Raw genomic sequence first — 24257 nt, 5'->3', positions numbered from 1 at the left:
ATATCTTGATGTCAAAAAAAAGTATTGACGTCAAACTTTCTTCATTTTATTATAATTTTTAAAAATATTTTGGAGAACAATTACCAATCAAGAGAACAATAAAAACCGAAAATAAAAATATTGAAGATAAATAAAAAATACATTTTTGGTTTAAATATATTGAGATTAAAAGAAGATACTGACTTCCAAGTTGCTAAATGAGATAGAAATATTGTTGAAAATGTTTAGCAATATTTCATGACAGTGTTGAATACATCTTCAGATAAAACAGTTTAAACTTTAATTTTTGATTGTATGTCTACCCTTTTAATTTTTCTAGATAATAAAATTGGTTTGTTATAATAAAGTTATAAGTGTGGGCCGCATCCCAGTCTGTTTTTTATAATAAATTTTTTTAATCACCAATAAAAATGATTGTTGACACTCGTTTTTTTAGTACCAATGCCAATTAAAAAGTTTTCTATGCTTTCGAATTCAATCAGAGGTTTTACACTTCAGAATTTCAGAAAGTAGCAAGCTTATAGCAAGCATCAAACTACGATCAGAGGCTCATCATAAGTGCATGTGTTAGTTAATCTGCCACATTGCCTTTATTAAATAGCTCGCAATTGGCGGTATAGTGAAATAAGCAATTTAAAATATAAACAATTTGATTAAAAAGTTGATATTTTAATAAAAAATTGAATAATCTTAGTGTAAACACTGGAAAACTTAGCATGTGAAATAAGCAATTTAAAATACAAACAATTTGATTAAAAAGTTGATATTTTAATAAAAAATTGAATAATCTTAGTGTAAACACTGGACAACTTAGCATGGATCGGTTTATTGTTCTGTTAAACCCGGGTTGCCACACCAATACGCACGTAAACATATTTAAATATTGATTTTAATATATTTTTGAATTGAAAATAAAAAAAGGAACTTGAAGTTAAACATAGTTTTAAAAATGTTTACAGTTCTTACTTTTAAAATGTTTTGTTTTTAGGATTTTTAACATTTTGAATAAATCAAAAGACACTCAAAATTACACGAAAGTCTGACTTCTTTTCAATTTTGCAACTTTATTCTCTTAAGTTTTCTACGTGTACTTGCATTTTTTAAAGACATTTTGGGGAAACAAAGATTGACTCTTTTCAACTTTCGCTTAGACAGCTCAATGAGCAATTTAATAATAAAGAAGTCCGAATTCGGTTTTTATAATTCTATAAGACCAATCACAACTTGTCGTTCTTATATAATATTTTCCTTTATTGCAGGCTACCATTCCTTAGAACTGTCTTAATCAGACATAATAAACTATTATTCTATACTGTACAAACGAAATTTCAAAGCCAAGTCAAATTTGAAATGTTATTTAGCTTCACAAAAGTTGAAGTAAATTAACGATAAAATTTTGCTTGTTTGTCCGTATTTCTCAATTTACAAGAAGTTAAAATTGGACCTTTTTTGCAAATTTTGATTCTTTACATAATTTCCGCATTGTTTTCACTAAACAATATAACACTCACCTTTTGGTCATCAATAATTTTGTTTCATTCAATTTTCACAAAATTTTAATTTGTACAACAAGCAATTTAATGTCGTCGAAAATTGATGTTCATATTTCCATTTTCACAAAAATATTATTCTTCTTAAACATATATTAACTTTCAAAAGAATCACAAGATTAATAATTATTTCAATAAAAAAAAGTTTTATATCATAAAAACAACTATTTCATTCCTACAATAGCACTAATCTTTTTTCTTACTCAATTATGTACCAATCTTCTTTCTTACTCAATTATATACATTATATTCGAATTAAGAATTAATTTTGATATAAAATTTTCTCTGAATCTCTGTTTCAAGTAATTTTGTTCTTTTTTTCTAAATGCATTCCTAATTAATTTAATTGTTTTGATCATCAAAGGTTAAGTACTTTTTTTGACGTCTACAACATTACAACGTAAAATACAGTGTGATTTAATTTTTTTTTTAAATCTTCGATAGCAGTTGTAGATAGAACTCGATTTTAAAAATAAAAACAACTACGTTGCCTCCCCCCATATATATATTTAGACCATGCACTTTATCCGTGAATCATAATATACATTTCACCTTGCAATCATTTTTAGTACGCTATTCATTTCAGTGCATTGCTCCGGCTTATTTTATAGTGAAAGCTGTTGAAACATTACTTACTCCATAATAGCAGTTTCAGGACCCGAATGGAAATGATTTTATGCATTTTCTTTTCATCATCATCATCATTATCGTCCTCATCATCATCATCAGCAGCAGGAGCCGGAGCCGGAACAGCAGAAGCAGCAGCAGGAGAATCAACATCAGTAGAACAGGAAAAGCGCTTGAAGTTATAGTGATGCTAAGAGCAAATTTATATGGCAACAGCAATAGAAGCAGGAGCATTATTAACCCAGGAATACCATGCAACAGCGAGTGGTAGCTGAAGGTATGTGTTTTTGTGCCCATATTGTACGATATACTATGCATATGTATGTATGTATAAATAGGAACATCCAGGTAGATAATGTGAACCTTTCGTTATTTTCTGATGCACTATCATAATAATAAGCAACGTCGACCTTTCAAAGCACCTTCTTTCTCCGTCTATACCTATGCCCACTCGTCAAAGCTTTACATGCGAAGCAGTGATTCAAGATTACATTATATGTCAATTCAATTACCCCCTAGAAAATGGCTGCAATAAAACAAAACATCAAGACGTAGCCTCTATACATGTCTGAAGGATGTGCTGTGCAGTTAAAGGTAGCATCCCATTCATCGTCGAGTTCACTTTGAATACCTTCTACTTATGTACATACATATATATGTACATATACATTTAAAATGGGTATAGGCCACCCAGCCGCCCCCCATCAAATGAAGCCCAAACCCACCGCACCATAGTCGTCGTCATCGTCGTCGCCGTTGTCGGTGTCGGTGTGAACCTCTCCAGACGATAGAGAGCCACCATCACCATCACCATATCAACATCAAAAAGAAAATATCTTTGGCCCAGACCATCCTTTTCCTTTGTCTATTACTCAAACGAACGACTTTCGAATTGGGAGCATTCTTCATATTTAAAGCTGTGAAATATTTTTCGGACCATAAGATGGATTCGTTCCTAACCCAGATAAATGATGGTTCATTCATTTTTTGTATTCAAACGAGGGCAAAATTGCTGTTGTATGTTTTACTATTTTTGTTTCTTTTTCCTGTTTCTTGCCTGCCTGTTCTTTTTTATCCTTAAGGCCGGCGGCATGGGATAGGAACTATGGACATGGGAACGGGAAGTTGTTTTATATATTATGTGTATAGATAGTTATTTAAGTCTACCCTAGTTTCGTTTAAATAAATTACTATGGGAACCTACCCCACCTGGGCATGATCAACTATGGATGTGTATTGCCTACACGTACAAACCTACATGGGAATAAACGGGATGCAGCCTATTTAGTGTTGTTAGACCGCAGTGTCAGCCTCATGACTTTGCCACTTCTTATCGTTTGTTATACCTATAAGCTAATTAAAGTTAAGCAAACCTTTTTGCCTTATTTAATGGCAGGAAAATCTATCGTAACGACCACATCTTAATAATAACCATCTAAACTTTATTACTTAAGGGTCTATGAAATTTGATCTTTGGTGGTGTTAAGGTGCTTTGATAAGGGTTAAACGCCGGTATACCTATGTTTTATCGTTTCACTTTTTTTGTGTATCATTTTCTTATATGAAAATGTAGAAAAGGATAACAGGATGTATTTATTATTACTATTTAATATTTATGGTGATGAACATTGTGTAAATAAATGCTTGGAGCAATGGTTATATGATCGATATCCTTTATCGATGTACAGTATTCAGATAGGTATAGTTTGGGTTGAGCATACAAAAAAAATCATTATTTATTGGCAACATTTTAAATATTTTGTTAATGTGGCCAAAAATCATTTTTTTTTTTACGAAAAAAAAAGAAAATATATATAAACATTTATCTTTTCACTATTGAAAATACCATTTTAGAGATAAAGAGGGGTGGAGGCAACTTCAATTTTTCTTAACTTCGTGAGTTAAGTTTTTTAAAGTTGTAAACACTCCAAAAGAAAATTATTAGTATTTTATACAGATTTAATAGATAGTTCTTTTATTTTATCACTCAGAATATATTGAAGATCTTAGAAGTTCAGAGGTACACGTTTTCTGAAAAAAAGCTAAATTAAGAGTAGAGAACCTAGACATGTCTGTTCGTCAAGCCTAATCGAAGATATTTGTAGTATATGAAAGTATCTATATTGTTTTAAGAATTTGGATATCTACAGTTATTATTGTTTTGTTTTGTTGGACAAAAACAGATAAGGGTTAGTTATAAATTTCATAGTTATTAATATTTAAGATCATATTTCAGGTGTATATTATTTAAATAAAGTCTTTGATTAGAGTGTAGTTCTGACGCTTTATTTGTTAAGTTGATTGACTGTTATTACAATGGGAGAAGTACCATGAAAGGCTATTTTGAAACTGACAGCTGTTTCGCGAAAGAAATCTTAATTGAAAGTCTGAATCGTACATCCACGAAAGAAAATCAATAGTTAAGCTTATAATCAGCGTTGGACAATTTTAAATACTTTATTTTTGAAGTGCTGAGGTTTTATAGAAAAAAAGTGCTGGGCCATCTGCTTAGGTACCGCTTTGCAGTTTCGGCCTTAGCGCTACTTAAATTGAAAGAGTATTTGAACAAAAACTTATCTTAAATGACTAGGCGCTTTTTATAATTTTTGCTTAGTTTACGATAAAAATTGACACAGCATCTGGTGCTCAAAAAATCCGATATAGCAAAGTATTTTTGATAATAAAATGCAGTTTGTAGCGAATTGCAGACCATTTATGTACAGAAATGAGGCTCGAAACAATGTGTTTTTGCTGAACTATGGGCGTTACAGCGCCATATGAATTTGGAAAGCCTCTGTTTAATGGAGATTTAAGCTCTATAAAACTCGTACCACAATCGACTTTTGCACCAATTTCCCAAATCGTATTATTAACCGTCTTGACGAAAACAGCTTGGCCACCATAAAACTGTGATTAAATCTCTTAATCCTTTTTTTTTTTACAAATTATGTAAATATGGAAACACACTTAAGGCGAAAACTGCTATTAATATGACATGGAAACAATGCTTCATGAATAAGTGTATAGCACATAGTAGCAAGTTTAAAGTATTTGAAGCAGTTGCTAAGAGCATACTTTTATATGCATCGCAGGTATGGGGATGTAAACAGTACAATTCGGTTGAAAAACTTGTAACGCACTTTATATAAAGAATATTTCATTTGCCGAAAAATACGCTAAACTACGTTATAATGCTGTAAACGCGTCTCTCCCCTTTATTTATCAAAACACTGAAGTTACAAGCGGACTTCTTGCTTAACGTTTTTAAAATGAATGATTCACGGTTCGTGAAAAGAGTGGCTATTAATATCAAAATAGTTGGTATCTTGTATGAAGTCATTTCAAAGGTCGATGAGAAATATAGATCTGAATATATTGCTGAAGCGTCTAATTCCTTATACAGAACAACTTACAACAGATTACATCATAACCTTGCAGAGAAAAACTATTTTATGGATTCCAATAATGTCCGTTACAGACTACGTAGTTAACTAATAGATTTAAATTTTATTCCACACCGATCGGATTTACCCTTAGATATGTGCAACCTGTAAGAAACAGAGGATTCTGTCTTCTGTGCCATTCAGAAATCGGAAGGAATGTATTCAGAAAAGACTTTTTATCGGAAGATCAAGTGATGAGTTTATTGAATGAGATGAATGTTGTCAAACTATACGAATTTTGCAAGACTGTGCTTAGATATAGAACTGCTATAATGAACGATAAGATTTCTGGTGGTGTTTAATTATTATTATTATTTCTTATCTATCATAAACTTTTTATTTAAAAAAATTTATTATAAATACCTTTTTTTAATTTTGAAAAGAATTTATATTGAGGGCTTTTTACATTAATTGTGTTTTGTTGTCAATCTGGCAGACGGCAATCGCCATGAATTTTGTAAACATTTTTGGTGTGTAATGTTAATTTTACTTTAATTCAATGAAATCTATATCTACATATGTATCTATATAATTCCTATTTTTTTTTGGGAACCGTGAAGAATTAGTTTTATGCCAAAGATTCCATCATCGAAGCAATCCGTGTGCTACAATTCGAAACATATTGGTCCAAAGTGTTGAAAATGTTCAAAATAATTCCACACATTAGAAAAGTTATTCTAAAGTAACTACAAAATATAAATATTATATTGACTTGAAATATAAATAAATGTCTCGAAAGTAACAAAACTCTAGGTTGTTGTTGTGACCAATTCCATTTTTAGGCACTCAAGGGGTTATTAATACCCTTTACATGCTGACGTTTAAACAGAGCGCTAGTATTAGCAGAATAGAGAAGAATGTAAGATTAGATATCGGTGCACAGAGTTTGGTTGGGTATTCCGCATTCACGTTGTGTGGTTAAAAAAAGAATCTCTATACTTGACAGTATACAACTGAAATTAACCTTAAGGGTAAACTGATAAGCATTTCTGGAAGTGCGAGTATTACAACTGAATTGAGGGGGAAATGCATCTGGCTTCGCAGAACATTATTTGTAAGAAATTCGTAAAAAAAAACGGAAGGCATGCAACATTGCGGCGTTGTTCAAGTGAGTTAGTTATATCGCCTATCATTTTCAAATTTCTTTTTTGGATTCTATTCACAAGACAAGTTTTAAAGTTAAAGTTTAAGTTTGAATGGATTTATAAAGACCATAACTTCAACAACAATTTTCACTTAAAATAAAACAAATTTATTGAATTTGAATTATTTTAGGTGACGCAAGAGTCCGTAGAGAACCAGGGCCTAGTGACTTACAATTCTCAACCTTTTCTGTGTGCGAGTAGTTGCAGAAATGAGGGGACGTACAGTTTATATGCCGAATCCGAACGTCTAATTTGAGAAAGCACTTTTTCATGACAAGAATTACTCTTGGAGAATTTGTCCATTCCTCGCAAGAGGCAGTACCCGTGAATAAAACTTTAGGTGGCACAGGCATGGATCGAACCCAAGACCTCTCGCATGACAGTCTAACGCACTATTAATCATGCCACGGGTTCTATTTGAATTCTTAGAATTAGTTTTATTTTTCGTTTATATTTACTACCAAAATGTGATTTGAATTTTCGCCGTCCCTTATTTCAGTTTCAAACCAACGCAAAACATTTATGTATTAGGATAATGAAACTTTCGATGTGACCACTTTTTTCATTATTGATGGTTATCTCATCACTTATTTAAGTTCAAAGGTGCCGATGCAAGATGTAATATCGTTGAATTTTTTGACCATCCAGCGAATGTTGACTTTGATGGCTTATGTCCCATAAAAACAGAAATTATCAAAAAGATCCAACCTCACTAAAAACAGTTGGAGTCCTCAAACCCTTTGAAAATATTTGTACAACAATAAATAGTTTTAAGGTCTTCATTAACTTATGTATGCTCGACTTAATTTTTTCTATTTCATTGGAAAATTTGGAAATTGAATTTTTATGTTTGTTGAAATGCTTAAGTCTTGAAACTTCTTTTAAGGAAAATTGTCATTATTTAATTCAACTTTTTAAATACAGACTTTCAATTTTAAATATCGCATTCAATAGCCCACTATACACACTCACAAGAAGGATGAAACAATTTATATGCAAATATTATAACAAAGTACTATTTGAAGTTACATAGAATTTTAAATAGGAAATTCATTTAACAGAACACTAATTAAAAAGCAAACTAAAAGTTTAAAGTGAACGAATAAAAAGTAAGGTTCATCCATCTTTCGACGAGTTTTTACTTTTTAAGTGACACTTCCACATGCATTTTAATAGAACAACATCATACAACACAACAAAACAAAACATCACAACATAGGAACACCTACCTTAGTACATACATATACTAAAATAAAAACCTTTCAACAAGAGAGTATCTATAGTTTTATTATGTAGGTTTGTCGGTTTGCTAATAAGGATGTAGAAGACTGAACTTTTCATAGCTTCCTTTAAAAGAGAGAAGTTCAACTTTTAATTAAGTTTTCGAAAAGTAAAATCATCATGCCCACTTCTGATTCGAGTCGCTTTGACATTTTGCTTAGTATAATAATTTTTATTAGTGTAGTTTTCTTTTTTTATTATTAATTTTTTTTATATATGTATGTAGGTATGTGTATTTGTAAATTTTGTTCGTGCTTCGTTTATGTAGTTTTCACATCTGGAAGATTCTAAGGATGGATCGCAATTTACAAAATGAGTATTTTTATGTCTTCTCTTCCATCTTATTTATCTCTTGCTCTTGTGCTGTGATTATACTTGAATGTTGGATGGCATTTGCGAACTAAAAATTAAACGAAAAAGGGACGTAACTAGCTACTGTCAAAGAGATTATTATTTAAACACGATGGTTTTAAGGAGCTCTTTGCTTTTAATGGAAATGAAATAAATTCAGTAAGGATGGAGCTGGGCTGGGGTTGAGGCTCTTGCGATACTAAGCTTCCTTCTTCGTTTTCTTCCGTGTAATAATAATTTGTCGTAATTAAAGACAACTGAAGTTGCTGCAGGAAACAATAATTTCGTAATTGAATTTACTTAAATAGTTAAGTTAATTTCTGTTTTGATTAAAATGAGGCATCGGGCAAGAAAGTATTTGTTTTTGCTTTGAAGGAGTTATGTTCTTTTATAAGTGCCCTATAGAAAAAGAAACCTTAAAGTAGACGTTTTTTGTCTACTATTAAATTAATTGTCAAGATTTGTCTTTCTTTAGATCTTCAAAAAAGTTAGCATTTTTTATTCTGTCTTTGTTTCGAACTTTTTGAAACGTTGCGTTGGTGACCTTTTTCATTCTTTTAAAGAAGATTACAATTGGGTAATGATGTTCAAGTTTAGACAGTCACAAAATCAATGGCAAATAAGATTTTAAATATTTTATTCGGTCTAAAAATAGACACAAAAAAGATGTTAACTGACATAGAGATATAACAGAGAAGATTGAATCGATTCTGGTTATAAGTGGAGTATGAACCTTAAGGATATTAAATATATAAATAAGGTGGCGCAACACTCCGTTGGGAACCAGGGCCTAGTGACTTACAACTCTCAACCAATCCTGTGTGCGAGTATAGTTATAAGGGTTGAAGAGGCCTACAGTTTTAAGCCGAATCGAAACGGCTTATTTGAGAAAGCACTTTTCTTGACAAGAATTACTCTTGGATGATTTGTCAAATTTCTCCCAAGAGGCAGTAACGATGGAAAAAAATTAGATGGCACAGGCAGAGATTGATCCCAAGACGCACTTATCATCATGCCACTTTTGGATATTATCTTATATATTATCTTATAAACATTACTATATTCGTAGAGAATCAAAACATAAGAAACGCTAGTAAATAGATGTTACCATAATATAGCTAGGTAAATACATACATTTTTTAAAATTTGTTGTATATGTCAACTTAACTAAGCTTTTATTTTAGTGACTTAAAATAAATCGTAGAAACTATTATGAAGCAAACTTTATTTAAATTTTGAAACCTGACTACAATATTTAAAAGTTTCGCTGCAACAAAATTTATTGATTTTTTTTATTATTTATTTGTTTAAATAAATTTCTTGCTCCTTTAAGTATAAGAAACTTTTTGAAGCTCGAGAAATATTTAAAAAATTACTACAATCTAATAAAAATTACAAACCAAACTATGTGCTTTTTATTGGTCTGTTTTATTTTGGGTCACCCAACAAAGTTTGGAAATACAAAAAATTGTTTTTAAAATATAAAAAGACTACACAATTTTATATATGAAATAAAATTATCATTCAATTGTGAAAAATGTTCGCTGGCCAAACAATAATATTTTTTATGGGCTCTAATCTAATAAAAGAGATGCTTAAATGTTTTTTTGCATATAAAAAGGTAAATGCTATAAATTATATACTTTACGCAGCTACCTACTTACAAACCATACCCAAACTTCTTAACCCAAAAACCTTTTGAATGAGATAACAACAAAAATAGTAATAATTTAAATTTTGCAACTGGGATGGACTGCTAAGGGAGGAAGTGGCAACTCATAGGAAGGTTTTATTTTCATCCCTATGAAAGAACAGTACAAAAAAAGATAAGTAAAAGACATATTTCAGCTGGAAAGAAAAGCAAGCTGATGCTTTTATATTCATAAATAAAATATTATTTATTCTTATAATTATTAATCCCGTTAATGTTATTGTTGTTGTTTGATATATCCGAATTCGTAAGGAAAATGTCTCTGTCCATATTGTGAGCAACAAGAAAAGGTACCATAGTTTTAAACATCACAAGACATACATATTTATATAAGTGTTTAGTTACAAAAGCAGTTGCAAACAAAACGGATGAACAAACATGAACACGGACATAATACAGCAACAACAATGGACAGGCAATAAGGATATTAGTGCGATAGTGAAGGAGATCTGTTTTGTGAGTCCTTGGAGTATATTTTGCTATACTTCGCGCACGAGGATTTACTCGGGGAACAATCATTTCATTATGATATGGCAGCCACTTGGTAAATGTTTTTATCTTTCAGTAGCGCAATTTCTTCTTCTTAAATTCTTCCACTCAAGCAAAAGTATCTTAGTATTTTATTTATATTAAAGATATATCCTTTTATCTTTTTGTCCATTTATTGTAGGTAGGTAGGTATACTTCCTTTTTATCGCTATCTGCACTTTAAAGTTGTATCTTATTTTTTATTTATAAATTTTTATTGCACAGTAAAGTTAGGCAGAATAACGAAACGAAAAAAAAATAATAAACTTAAATAGAGGGGGAATATTTCTAGCTTTTGGGAATTATATTTATTATGAAGTTTCCCTTATCCGGGATATAATGTGGGATATAATTTATATGTGTTGTGTAGGTATAAGTTTGTGTATCAGAAAAGCATAAGATAAGCTAAGACGTGTTATATGAAGCGTGAGACTGTGAGTTTGCGAAAGCCTTTGGCAAGACATTGTGGATTGACCAATAGAAGACACAAAAATAAATGAAGACTTTATTGAGATATATATTTTTCTTGTAACAACATACATCATATACATATATATACATAGCTAGGTTAGGGAAACATACAATGCCGTGCAAATAAATTGGTCTTACAAGAGCTTTTTAAAGCATAAATATATTAAAAACGATTACAAGCACAAAAGAAATTGCATTACCATATAACTCTAATGTTTTATTTAAGTAATATTTTCACTAAAATCTGGCATCTTCATTAAAAACTTTTTTTTTTATTACATATTATTATTTTTATTACAATGCCTAATTTGAACATATATTATAAACAAAGTTGAAGTTTTTGAACAGCAAGGAATTGAAGCTTGCATTTTTTGGAAAGAAAATATTTGTGCCATCAAAATCGTTGGCCGCCCATCATCTTTAAATTTTGTTCAGAAAAAGTTATCAAACAACAATAAAACACACAAATCAGAATCAGGATAGTACGATTATATATTCATCAAATCTCGTCAATTTTCTCAACCAACAAATGAATATAAACCGTTATAATTCGCCTAACACTGTTCACGCTCACTTGGCCATCGAGAAGAACTACCAAAAGGATCAAGCTTTTCTACTTTTTCTTCGCTATTTGGAAGACTTGGAACCAACAGGCGTTGTTGGTAAAGTGAAAAAATGTATGTAGCCAAATATTAAGAACATAAAGAAGACACATTAAAGAAATTATTCTATTTTTTATTAAAATTGTATCTAGGGCGTATACGTATACTTTTTGGATTTTGGTGGAGAAAATGCTTTTTGTATTGTCATTTCATTTTATTTTTAATTTGTGTTATTAACAAATTTTTGTTTTTGTTAACAATACAAGTTTAACCCATCTTTTCAACATTTCTAAAACCATTTTCAAAAAATTTCGATGTTGGCTATATTATATAAAATACTATTTTCTTTATTAGCACAGCACTGTTTTTTTTATTGTACTCTCTTAGTGTCTATTGAATCGAATTGTGATATGAATCGATCTTATTTCTTTTATTTTTAATTTGTTTGATTTTTGGAATATAATGTAGTTAACTATCATACGCAACATGGGAATTAATCAAGAATGATTAATTTATTGAAATTGCTAGAACTCTTGGGAATCATTCATTACATTTTGTTTGCTAATCAGTTTTCTGCTTCAATTCGAATAAAGTATATATGTATATTAATTTTATTTCAATAAAATTCAAAATTTGATTAATTATTAGTCTTAGACAATTTGAGTTTTTTCTAATAAATAATAATCAAAGAACCACAAATTCAAGTACAGAATCAAAGTGACTATGGCCATTTATTGACATTCAAAAATAAAATACAAATCGTGGTAATGAGAAAAATTAAATAAGAAAAGTATTAAAAAGATACGAAATTAATTTAGAACTGTAATACCTATTCCCAAAATTAACATATTTTTATGTTTTCAAAGACAGAAGATCGACATTTCTCAAATTTAAAAACGAAATAAATCAAATCCTTGAATACAAATCTGAATTTTACAAAAAATCATTCAAAAACATAAATAAACTTACCTCCAGCAGGTGCAACGCAATAAAATAGATGGGCTATCATAAGAGCCCTAAACGGGGCAGTGATTCTCATGACGACTGTTGAGATAGCGATTCTGCTTGATAAAGTAGAACGCTATGATTTAAACGCACTCTTATAATTCTTCGTTGCCATTCGAATAGGACGACGACGCTGATTTATTATTATTACTATTATTTAAGTTAGTAACTAAAACAATGGAGCGCATTGATCAATATTACTATTATTATTATTAATTTAAGATATTCTCTATTTTTTGTATTTTATATTATGTATGCAGTGTTCTAGGATGGTATTAAAGGTATTTACTTATTCTTGCTCATTAATTCATTAATTTTATTTAATATTAACTCTTGCTGATTCAATTTCGACAGACTATTTAATTTTTGGCTTGCGGGATATTGTTTTGTTATTATTTTTTTGTATTATAGTGCAAAAATGTTTTTTTTTTTAATTATTTAGTAACTGTTTTTGGTTTTTATTATATGAAAAGATGATAAGAATGTTACGCTTCCTTCATAATTTTAGTGGCGATGATCTGAAAAAAAAGAAAATATATGTTTGTCAAATATTTGAAAAAATCATTGTAAAATTAAAAACAGTACAAAATTGGGTTTGAACTTCTTTTTAAACTACCTAACTTGGTATACGTATGTAAGGTAGGTATGATAATATTTAAATGAATATATTTTTGTAGTAAATCCTAAAATAAAAGCCAAATTAACTAACTTAATTTTATTTAAAGTGAACGGGACAAAACCCATCTATCGATTGAAAATGCAGTATTATAGCATACAAATATTTCCTTTAAACCAACATTGATTAAATTTATTGTGGCTATCATGATGGCACACACATCAATTGAAATAAAATCAAAGCCTTCTTTAATGACCAGTATCAACTTGAAATAAAATATTTTACTCGGATTCATTGAAATGCAGTGAAAGTTCTCTATAACGAAAGTTCCTAGATCATGGTTTTTGGTTGAAAGGGGTATCATAATATGGTTTAAATAAAAACTATTTATTTTATTTATAAATTATTGCTGACACTTTTAAAATTTAAATTATTGATTCCGACAGTTGCATAATATTGAAAGTTTCAGCACTAATTTATAAATAAAATAAATAGTTTTTATTTAATAAAAATCGGTAAGTATTATTATGTTTAATAATAGAAATCAAAACAGTTATAAAAAAACTAATTGGCTTCAACAAAAGGGGTTTTGACTGTATGTACGCATAGAGTACGAAGAAATAACCATGATGAGTCTCTGGTTTCGATGTTTCGTTAAGTATTGGTAAAAACCTCAACCATAGAATAATTATTGAAAAGCTTTTACGATTGACGTAGATTGAATATTATATGCATTCAGTTTGGTCTATGTGGCTTCTAAAGTTTTAATATTAAATTGTTTAAGCGTAACAATTAATTTGGAGTTATAATGTATATTCATATGTCCATTTCTAAATGGGAATACATTTTTGTGCAGAATATAATGATATTAGAATTAGGTGCTGCATTTGAGAAATATTTAATAATTGTTTTGTAATAAAAATAATACATACGCATAAATGTAATATATAGGTGCTTAGCACCTAAAAATAAAATACGTTTTCCCGCAATAAACCACAATTAAGAGTTTTGACCGACAAGGGTTGGTCATCAGCCAATTGGCGTTTATTGAAATTAAATTGCAATAAATTAAAACAATGAAAATAAGGAAAACTATAATATCACGGCTTAAATCGTATAGGAAAAATACGTTAAAAATGGTATTACTTCTAAAATTTTATTTTATTCACATAAGACTCCTTTTATAAATACCTTAATTCCGCATAACGATCTCAACCACTTAATTTATTTGTATAAAAAATGTATTTAAATTACTAGGTTCTCATTTGAAATCAACTGAATAAAACCAAGACTTATTTTTCTTTAGAACATTTTTTGTATCATACCTTAAAATTCAATCTTGTTATTAAAAAGTCTTGATCCTCTAAAGTGCTTTTTAAAGTGTTTTTCTTAACTGCATAACCCTCATAAGTTTTCAGTAGAAATTGATATTTCATTTGCCATCAATTTTAGCATTGACTTACAAACCTTTCTCTTGATGATCTTAGCGATGTCAAATGTCAAATTTCCTATTATAAAAAATCTATCGATTCGAAAATATGTCTTTTTCAGAAAGGGAACTTTCATTTTTTTTAAGTTCATACAACTTGAGATTTAAAATTATTTCATGAGATATTTTCGGTTAGTCGACAATTGAGTCAAATAATTTATTTATGTACATATATGTTCACTTATTCAATCCAATGGAAATTTCACTTTATTTACATAAAACTAAAAACAATTCTTAATAAACACACATAAATACAATCGTAAATTATATCAATTCAGCCATCAACATACTGAATCGTTTTGTCTCTGGAAATCGACTAAGTTTTCTCATTTTCATTTTTCTTTTTCTTCTATCAATATGACGCACATTAAGTAGCATTATTTTGTGAAATTTATTTTATTTAAAAATTAGCATAAGGATAGAATAATTTCTATAAAATTTCATTTCACTTTATTCAATTCATTTGAGATCTTGATATGGATACACACACGCCGCCGAGTATTTTCTCACACCGATAAAAGATTTACAAAATAATCGATTTTTCTGAAACATCTCGACAACACAATCCAATGCCTGGTTTCAAAAATATCCTTCAGTATTGAAGTGTATGGTAATCGAAAAGAAAAAAAAATCAACATGGAAACATTCTTTTCACATCCGACGGATTTCCGGCCAATTTAGTGAGGAGGAAAATTCTTTAGTTTACTCAAAACTTTTAAAACTATGATGAAAAGTAAAGTTGAAAAAATAGCGGTAGGTAATCGATTTTGAGAACCTTTTTACGGAGGAAAATAAAACAATGATTTCATAAAACTTCTAGATATGCGTTTCTACGGCAAACAAAATCACTGTCAAGACTAATGAGAGTGGCTGCAGAGGGTGTTTAAACACAGCCCCCACCAACAAAAGAATATTGTTGGACAACAATCAATTATGCTAATTGCTGGAAAAGCTAGGCCAATAGCAAACAAACACCAATACATCAGCAACATCATGATCATCATAAGCGGATGTATGTCACCATCATTATTATCATCATCACCTTCATCTTACCCGTTTTCGGACTGAGTTAGGGGATGTTGTTCTCAGTTGTCAGATGGTTTTTTTTCTGTGTACTAGGCTAGTTAAAAGATTTTGGTTTCAGGTGTGCATTAAAGCATAAGACGGCCTTGATCTATTTGATTGTAAGACTACAAATGCTAGCAGGTTTATTTTTTATTACATTTTATAGAATTTAACCATTTGTATTTTTAAAATGGCCGGACCATTCTTAACAATCTCTTATCTTTATAATTCATCACCAAAACAGCAACTATTAGAATATCGAAAATATGAAAAATATTTTTAACTTTCAACAGAAAGTTATTGTAATCGATTCTATTTGTCGAATTGAAAATTTTTACATTTCTCTATGTTTCAAGGTCTCTAGACTCTACGTTCGGGACGTTTTTTTTCGTCATCCATAGCTCAAGAACCAGTAGAAATATCGACTTCAAATAAATGTTGTTATATAGGTAATAATGAATAAAGTTGCAGAAAAGACTCTTAATAAAATTGAGTGGGTGGTTTTCTTACCACAGGAATTTAAAAAAAAGGTACACATTTTGGTAAACCCCAAATATCTCACGAAAAAATAACGCTACCGACTTGAATTAAATGGTATATTATGTATTGAAAGGTGATACTAAACACTTATATTTAAAAAAAAGAAAATCCACTTAATAGTTTTTTTATATGTCAAATAAACTGAAAAAAAAAATTGATTGTCACCCCGAATATTTTTCGAACAAAAAACGATTTATCGAAAAAGTAATTTTGTGCAACGAAAAATAGCGTTTTTAACATCTCGTAGGATTTTGAGAAAAATCGAATTGTTAGTTTTCTTGCAAAAAATAAAAACCGCAAAAAAAAACAATTGTAAACCTTGCTAAAAATTGACTTTCAACTAGAATATCTCTACAAAAGTGAATAATGTTGGCATCAAACTAATTGTATCTCGCACAAAATATTTTTTTTTGACATTCAGTTAATTTTTATAAAAATCCAACAGTCAGTTTTTTCATAATAATATAAAATTTACAAGAAATAGAACGCAAAATTGGTAAAAATTGATGTTTGGTTCTCGATATCTCGGGAACAATAGAAGATATTGATATCGTTTATATTTGTATTTGTTTATATAAGAAATAAAAACTTTTAAAAAAGTCTACTAAAATTTTAAAAAATTGGTTTTCCAATAAATATCTTGTTAGCAAAAATATATTTTGTAAGAAAACTATTTCATCGTATGTAAAATATTGTTGGTAGTTTTTTAATTTTTAAGAATAATTTAACTGACAACTTTTTTAACAAAACACGAAAACCTACAAACCTTTTAAGCAAGACAAATCAACAGACGGGATGGTTATCAGAAGGAAAGAAACACCTATATTAATCGAAGGCTTTTAAACTTGTGACGTTATGAGATTTGAAGGGTTAATTAAATAACTGATATTTAAAGGAATTTGACTTAAGGTTAGAAAAATAAAAACAAAATTGTTTAAAACGAACAATTCAAATATCATCTTTTGCTAAAAAATAATTTTTAGAATGCTTCATTTAAATCGGTGGCCAAACTTAATTAAGGCGCAGCTTAGACCAAAAAAAATGAAATAATCTTTCCCAGATCAGCTATCCTAAATTAAAAGTGTTCTAAATTAATTCAAGTATTGGTTGTAAGGCTTTAACTTTTAAATTGAACTTTAACTTGCAACAAATTTTAATTACGTCTTCTATTGTGTAAAGGATGTGGCCTGCTTTTTAAATATCCGTTTTAAATGAAAAAATATAATTTATACTTGACCCTTCTAAATTTTTAGTTTTCAAAAAGAATTTTATTTTTTTTTAACTTAATATTATTAAAACCGATTTTTATTCCTATTTTGCAAATTTCATGTCAGCCTTTCTTTAGAATTGTTACAACAGTTAAAAAAAAATTAAACTTTAATTTTAAAGGAATTTATATTCAAAGATTGTGGTATCGCAAATTTCAGTACTAAATGCACAACCCAAAAATAACATGCAGACAACTTTGTCGCCACCCTGTATTGACTTTAAATTCAAGTCTTTGATTTTAAAATATGTTTGTAAATTACAACTAGAAGTATTTCATATTAGTACGAGTATTTTAAAAAATGCACGTCTATTGAATAGTTATTAGTTACTCTATTTGGATCTTTTAGGTTCAGTAAATTAAATAGACATATTGGTACTTGCTTACAATTTTTCACGGTTTTAAAACACTTTCATTTTTCGATTTTGACTAAACCGAGATTATAAAAGTGTACTTCTTGTCCAGTTTTGGTATTTCAGCTTTCGTAAGTATTTTTAGCCTTGCAGAAAAAAACTGAATCCGAATCCGAATTTGTTCCATTTGTTGAAATTTATGTAAATTGTGAAGCTTGTTTACATAAAAATACATTTGATTGAAATAATTTTTTATATTAATTGCTTCTAGGCTTTTTGTCATGTTGCTTAACATTTGTTTTTTCTTTATCCTAAAGATTATTTATATTATGACATTATGTTTTAAAGACATATTTTCTAAAGGAGAGGTTCAAGGCAAAAATTGTGTGGGTACATTTTTCGGTGGAAAAAATTATTAATCAAAAACTTGAGAGAATGTTTCTTTAAAGTTTGTTCAAAGTAAAAAAGTATGGAACCAACTGCGCTCTATTGTCAACAGTCAACCTATAGAGCTTTATTTCGAGAACATTTTAATGCTTGTTGCAGAAGCCATATTGTCAGTCAGTGGAACGGAATCTCCTTGTTGTATAACAAACTGTACATAGGCGAACAAACGATAAACTGATTATCACCAATGTCTCTGTCAGAGCCGACGACGACGTTGCGTTGACGAGTAACGATGGCGGCTCGTTGTTTGCCTTGCCATAATGTAGATATTTATGAACGAGAGGATGATTCCGTAGGAGTGGGATAAGTTGCAATGCCCGTCGCCCTCCTAGCCGCCATCTACCATCTTCCTTGGTACAATATGCAAATTAATTATTCTCTAGCAAGAGATTCATCTCGAACGTGCACGACGACGACGCCACTGCTTCCACCATTCCACCTATTGCACACGCTTCTTTTGATGGCTTATAGTAGATCCGCATAGATTCCGTTCTGTTACTGTTATTTTGTATAGGTACACACATAGTATCTTAGTGCAGCAGTCCCGTTTGAAGCGAATGATGAAATTGTTAATTAGCGAAGCATAAATTAGTGTGCAGGGTACACACTGATTGATTGTTGGTCATGGTGGTCAGTTGGGCACATAGTTTTTTTGTTTTATTTAGTTTCTTTTTTTTTAATTTATCATCATAGCTTGAGAGGAGGTCAAGTGGCAAAAGTTTACCATGCTTTGTTTCCAGTGCCAGCCAGCTCTTTGCCTGGAGTGGATGTGGCTATGGTGTTGAATGCTGCAACAAAGTAAGAAGTTTTCTTTTATTTTTCTTTTTTTTTAACTTTTTTGTGTGTGTATTTTTGCTCAAAAAGTTATAATTGGCAATTTTAGCGGAAGTTTTGAGTTTACTGTTCCTCTTTTCCAATAAAACTGCAGGCGTATTTTCTCGATGGCTGATGTATTTTAATTGGACGGATGTGATCATTAAGCTATATGTAGGTATACCCACTCACTTCCCACATACACATATACATACTGAAATATGTTTGTGTATAGCATTGAAAGAGCTAAGTCTTTTATTGTTCTACTTTTTTTTCTTTTGTGAAAAAAATATTTCATGAACGAAATAATAATGAAAAAATTGAATAGGAAATTTCTGAAAGTTAAACAAATATTATATTTATGAGTTCATGTATTTCGTCTTGTTTTCCAAGATAATCATTTCTTCTTGATGCTACTTAATTATTTGTATATAATATGTACAAACCTTTATTTACGTGTTGGGTTTTTACTTTACAGAAAGAGAAAAAATTAAATAAAATCAAAATTATCTTTAATACTAAGTTTTTTTCGAATCAAAAATAAATCTTGATCGATGAAGTCAATATTTTTTGCATCGTTATTTCAGGTTTCTCTTCTTCATCCTTATTAATAATTATAAGACAAACAAATTTCCGTGCGATCTTAAGGGTTTAATTTAAAAATAAAAAATAATATTCTTAACCAACAAATATTTTCGCAGCAATTTGATACAAACATTTTTTGATCACAATATTTTAGGCAACTCAAACCCAGTTATCTCCTTTGAAGTATCATAAGTTAGGTTATAGGTTAAAGTGGCTGTCCGTGATGGAATAGGACGCACTTATTCCAGTTTAATGGCTCTATGTGATACCACATGAATTTTGAAGTATCATAATATTAGTTAAATTTGTTTTGTTTATGATAGCGGGATTATTAAAACTTCAAAAGTTGTGATTCAAAACTAACCAAATTTCCGCGATATTATTACGACCTTCAATATCGGTGTAGAATGGGCTGTACACAATCATAATGCACGCTAGGCCGAATATAAGTCTGTTGCAAGTGAAAGTATTGCTGAAGATGATTAAATAAATAAGGTGGCAGTACAGTCAGTTAAAAACTAGATCCTAGTGACTTAAAACTCTCAACGATTCCTGTGTGTGAGTACCATTTTCAGTGATGAAGGGGATCTATAGTGTCAAACGCAATCTAAACGGCTTATTTAAAAAGGCAGCTTTCATGACAACAGTTACTCTTGGAGAATTTGTCAATTCCTTGCAGGAGGCAATACCTGTAAAAACTTTAGATGGTATAGGCTGGGATTAAGCTCAAGACCTCTGCCATGACAGACCAACACACTTACTATCATACCAAGGGTACTACATATTACATATTGCTGATGATCCTGATTTCAAAATTCGAATTTCTAGCAATTTAACATTTTGAACATCTAAATTTTGCACATAAATCTGGGTCTCCCTCGATTTAATTTTAAATTATCAAAATGAATACACTGAAGAAGGTCATTAATTTGCTTTTCTTTTATTTCGCAAATCAATATTTACTCGTTAGAAAATACTGTTTATTCTTTTGGTATATTTTTTCGCGATTCAAAAACATTCATTGTGAGTTAAGAATTATTAAGTTTAAATTTTTAACTTCCCATAGGAAGTTATTGTAATGGGTCCAATTTGTCGAATTGAATATTTTGACAGTTCTCGACGTTTCAAGGTCCCTAGAGTCGAAATAAAAGATTTTTAGAGAGATGTACGTGCGTGCGTGTGTACGTACGTTCATTACGTTTTTTCTGTCGTCCCATAAGTCAAGAACCAGTAGGGATATAAACTTCAAATAAATTTTGCTTTAGAGATAATATTGCAGAAAGGGCTGTCGAGAATTGAGTGGTTAGTTTTTTACCATAATAATTAGAAAAAAAGTTGAATATTTTGGTTAACCAATTTTGTCTCACGAGACAATAAAGCTAGAGACTTAAATTAAATTTTATATTATATATTGTAACGTGATACCAAACAAACATATTTTTGGAAAAAAATCCAATGAACGGTTTTTCATAAAACACCTCGAAAATTTTACGAACAAAAACTAATTTTATCTCAAAAACAATTTTATGCGACGAAAAATAAATATTTAATATCTGGTCAAACTTTGAGAAAAATTTAATTGACATTTTTTCAATAAAAATTTAAAACCTAAAGAAAGATTTTCAAAGTTGGTAAAAATTGATTTTCGACTCAAATATCTTTACGAATATTAAAAATATTGGCTTGAAATTAATTTCAAATTATAAAATATATTAATTCCAACATTTTGTAATATTTTGAATGAAATCGAATTGATAATTCTTTAGCAAAAAACAAAAACCTAAAAAGAGCATTACTGGTAAACATTGACTTTTGACTCGAATACCTTTGCAAAAATTAAAAATATTGGTTTAAAACTATTTTTATCTTACATAAAATATTGTTTTTAACATTCAGTAAATTTTTATAAAAATCTACAAAAAATAGTACGCATATTTGGTAGAAATCTCGATATCTCTTGAACAATAGAAGATAATATTGACTTCAAATTTATTTCATTCATCCAATTTATATTTGTCTGTATAAGAAATAAAAACTTTTAAGAAACTTTGTAAAAATAGAATTCCAAATCAAACTATTTCATTACATTACATATTGTTCGTCATTTTTTAATTTTAAAATTTTTGAAATTCAACTGACACCTGAAAATCTACAAACTTTTAATCAAGATAGATCGACAGACGTAATTTTAAGTTATCAGTCGGGGTCAAAGCTTAAATTACTAACGTAAATTATTTTTTTAAATTGCTACTTTTGTATAGTGCTGTTTTTTTTTTCAAAGTCTAAATAAATTGGAATGTTTTTTGAATATTATCAGGAACTTATCAGGAAGGTATACAAAATAGTTTTTGTGGTTGCTAATTATAAAAAAAAGTCATTTAGTTCCTCAAATTATAATCCTTTTATGAAATCCTTAAGGACTCAAGTGTTTTGTTTTTGGTTATATTTGACTTATATTCTTTTAAAGTTTGATTAAATTAATACGATTTGAGGTAGCATGACTTGAAAATACTGTAACACGCAATATATTTAAAATAAATTTTTTTAAATGATTTCGAAAATGGTTAAAAAGCGTGCATTTTGGTTTTCCTGAACGTATCATTTTAAATTTTTTTTTAAATGTACTTAACTTAAAGACGGCAAATAAAAGATCCAAATGGAGTTGGACTGCAACAAAAGTCATAAGAAAGATCAACTGAATCAACTCTATACCAACTGAATTTCTTCAATAGTTTCAGTGTAAACATTAAAAACTACAAAGTTACAAAATTTTAAAAAGATCGTTAACTTATTTCTTTTTAGATTAAACAAAATCCTAATATTATCATGTATTGTTGCTAGATTACAGTTCACTCTTTCAAGACTCTTTGAACAAAGATTTACTTTTTTGAGGGCATTTTTATGTTTATTGAAAAATTTAAAAGAAATTCTATGGTTTATATTTTTCAAGGAGCAAAAAAAAGTGTATCTGAAAATACAAATTTAAACATAATCACTTTAATTTTTGAATCTTCTAACTGTATTGATTTATGTTTTTCAAAAAAAAGCGCTATTGCTGCTAGTTATAGATACCTTGATGCTATACAACCTTAAATCCAAACGAGCTTAATGCTCTGGTGCTTCCTTTTTATAATAATTTTAAATTTGAATTGCTTTTTTTATATTAATGACAACATTTTTAACTTCCTTGATTTATTTCTGTAAAAAAAGTATGTATTGGTATAACGTGTTGTGTATTTATGTAGGCATCTATAAGTTAAGTTGGTACAAAACCAGAAGTTTCTCTCAAATCAAAACCACTGAAGCAGAGACGCACAAAATGTGAGTAATGAAAAAAATTAATTGCGAAACCCCAACATAGGACACAATCCAAAAATGTAGCACCTTGTAAATAGCACCTAGTATTCAGCACCTACAAGTATACCTAGAACCTAGTTCCACACAATCATGCTTCAAGCACCATGTTAAAAAGTAAGTCGCTTTCATTTTGCTATTGAAACATAAACTATGCGACTCGTAAGATCTATCATCTATCAAGGGGTTGCATGAGCAAAAATGAAAAACACACAAAAAAAGGACAAGTCAGTGGCAAGTGCATTAGGAGTTGAAGCTTCTTCTGCCTTGCTATGTTCTCTACTATCTACAACACATCAACAACGTCATTACCATCAATTCACCAAAGGCGTATACAAGCACTGCTCTTCTATGACTATATATACGAACTATCTACCTATACCGACTTACCGACCGACACGCCCGCTGCAGCCAGCGCCAGCGCCACGCCGACAGACGACAGCCGACCGGCAGACAGACGCGACGACGATAGATAGCAGAACAGGCAAATTGTATGTTACAGCCAGCTACTAGCTACTGACTGACTGAGAAATGGGTGGGTGAGATTTTAAAAGCTTTCTCTCTAATGACAGTCACTGGTGAGTACGGTGATTTAATTACAGCTGAAGGTAACGTTTTCTGCCACAGCAGCTATCGGCAAGTTGCAACTATTACAACTATACTAACAAACAGCATCGTAGGTACATCCATAAGGTATATAGAACTATAATAGTTGCAGCAGTAGGTACAGTTTTGCAGGAAAGTTTAGAATTTGCAAGATGACCCATTTGGAAGAAGGTGCGGTGCTGTGAGAGAGATCTGAGTGCAGTTGGTATGCGGATGATGCTGTTACTGATGGTCTTATAGTACCTACTACCTATATACCTATAGTGATGCAAGTTGGTTGTGGGTGTGTTCCTTGGCCGTCCGGTTGTGATGTGATGTGATTGCAAAAGCATCAGGCAACCATTTTTGGCTGTGAACATTACACGCATACAGAATGAGAGGATTTAAAGCATCATTGAAAATTCTCAT

General features: G+C 30.0%; 1 protein-coding gene across 8 annotated transcripts in view; it reads right to left on the bottom strand.

Annotated features, from left to right (window-relative positions):
* Positions 1 to 24257, bottom strand: part of LOC129945756 (disintegrin and metalloproteinase domain-containing protein unc-71) — a 506847-nt gene that overhangs the window by 376597 nt on the left and 105993 nt on the right. For all 8 annotated transcript variants that reach the window (XR_008781514.1, XM_056055660.1, XM_056055659.1 and 5 more), the window contains exon 2: positions 12679 to 13232. Coding sequence is in view for 7 of the 8 variants with exons in the window: in XM_056055660.1 (XP_055911635.1) it covers positions 12679 to 12748 (70 nt within the window). In the remaining variant the exon portion in view is untranslated. The remainder of the gene's footprint in view (positions 1 to 12678; positions 13233 to 24257) is intronic.

This window comes from Eupeodes corollae, chromosome 2, assembly GCF_945859685.1.
Source record: "Eupeodes corollae chromosome 2, idEupCoro1.1, whole genome shotgun sequence".
Classification (NCBI taxonomy): domain Eukaryota; kingdom Metazoa; phylum Arthropoda; class Insecta; order Diptera; family Syrphidae; genus Eupeodes; species Eupeodes corollae.
The sequence above is the reverse complement of the archived record's forward strand: the minus strand, read 5'-3'. Positions and strand labels throughout refer to the sequence as shown.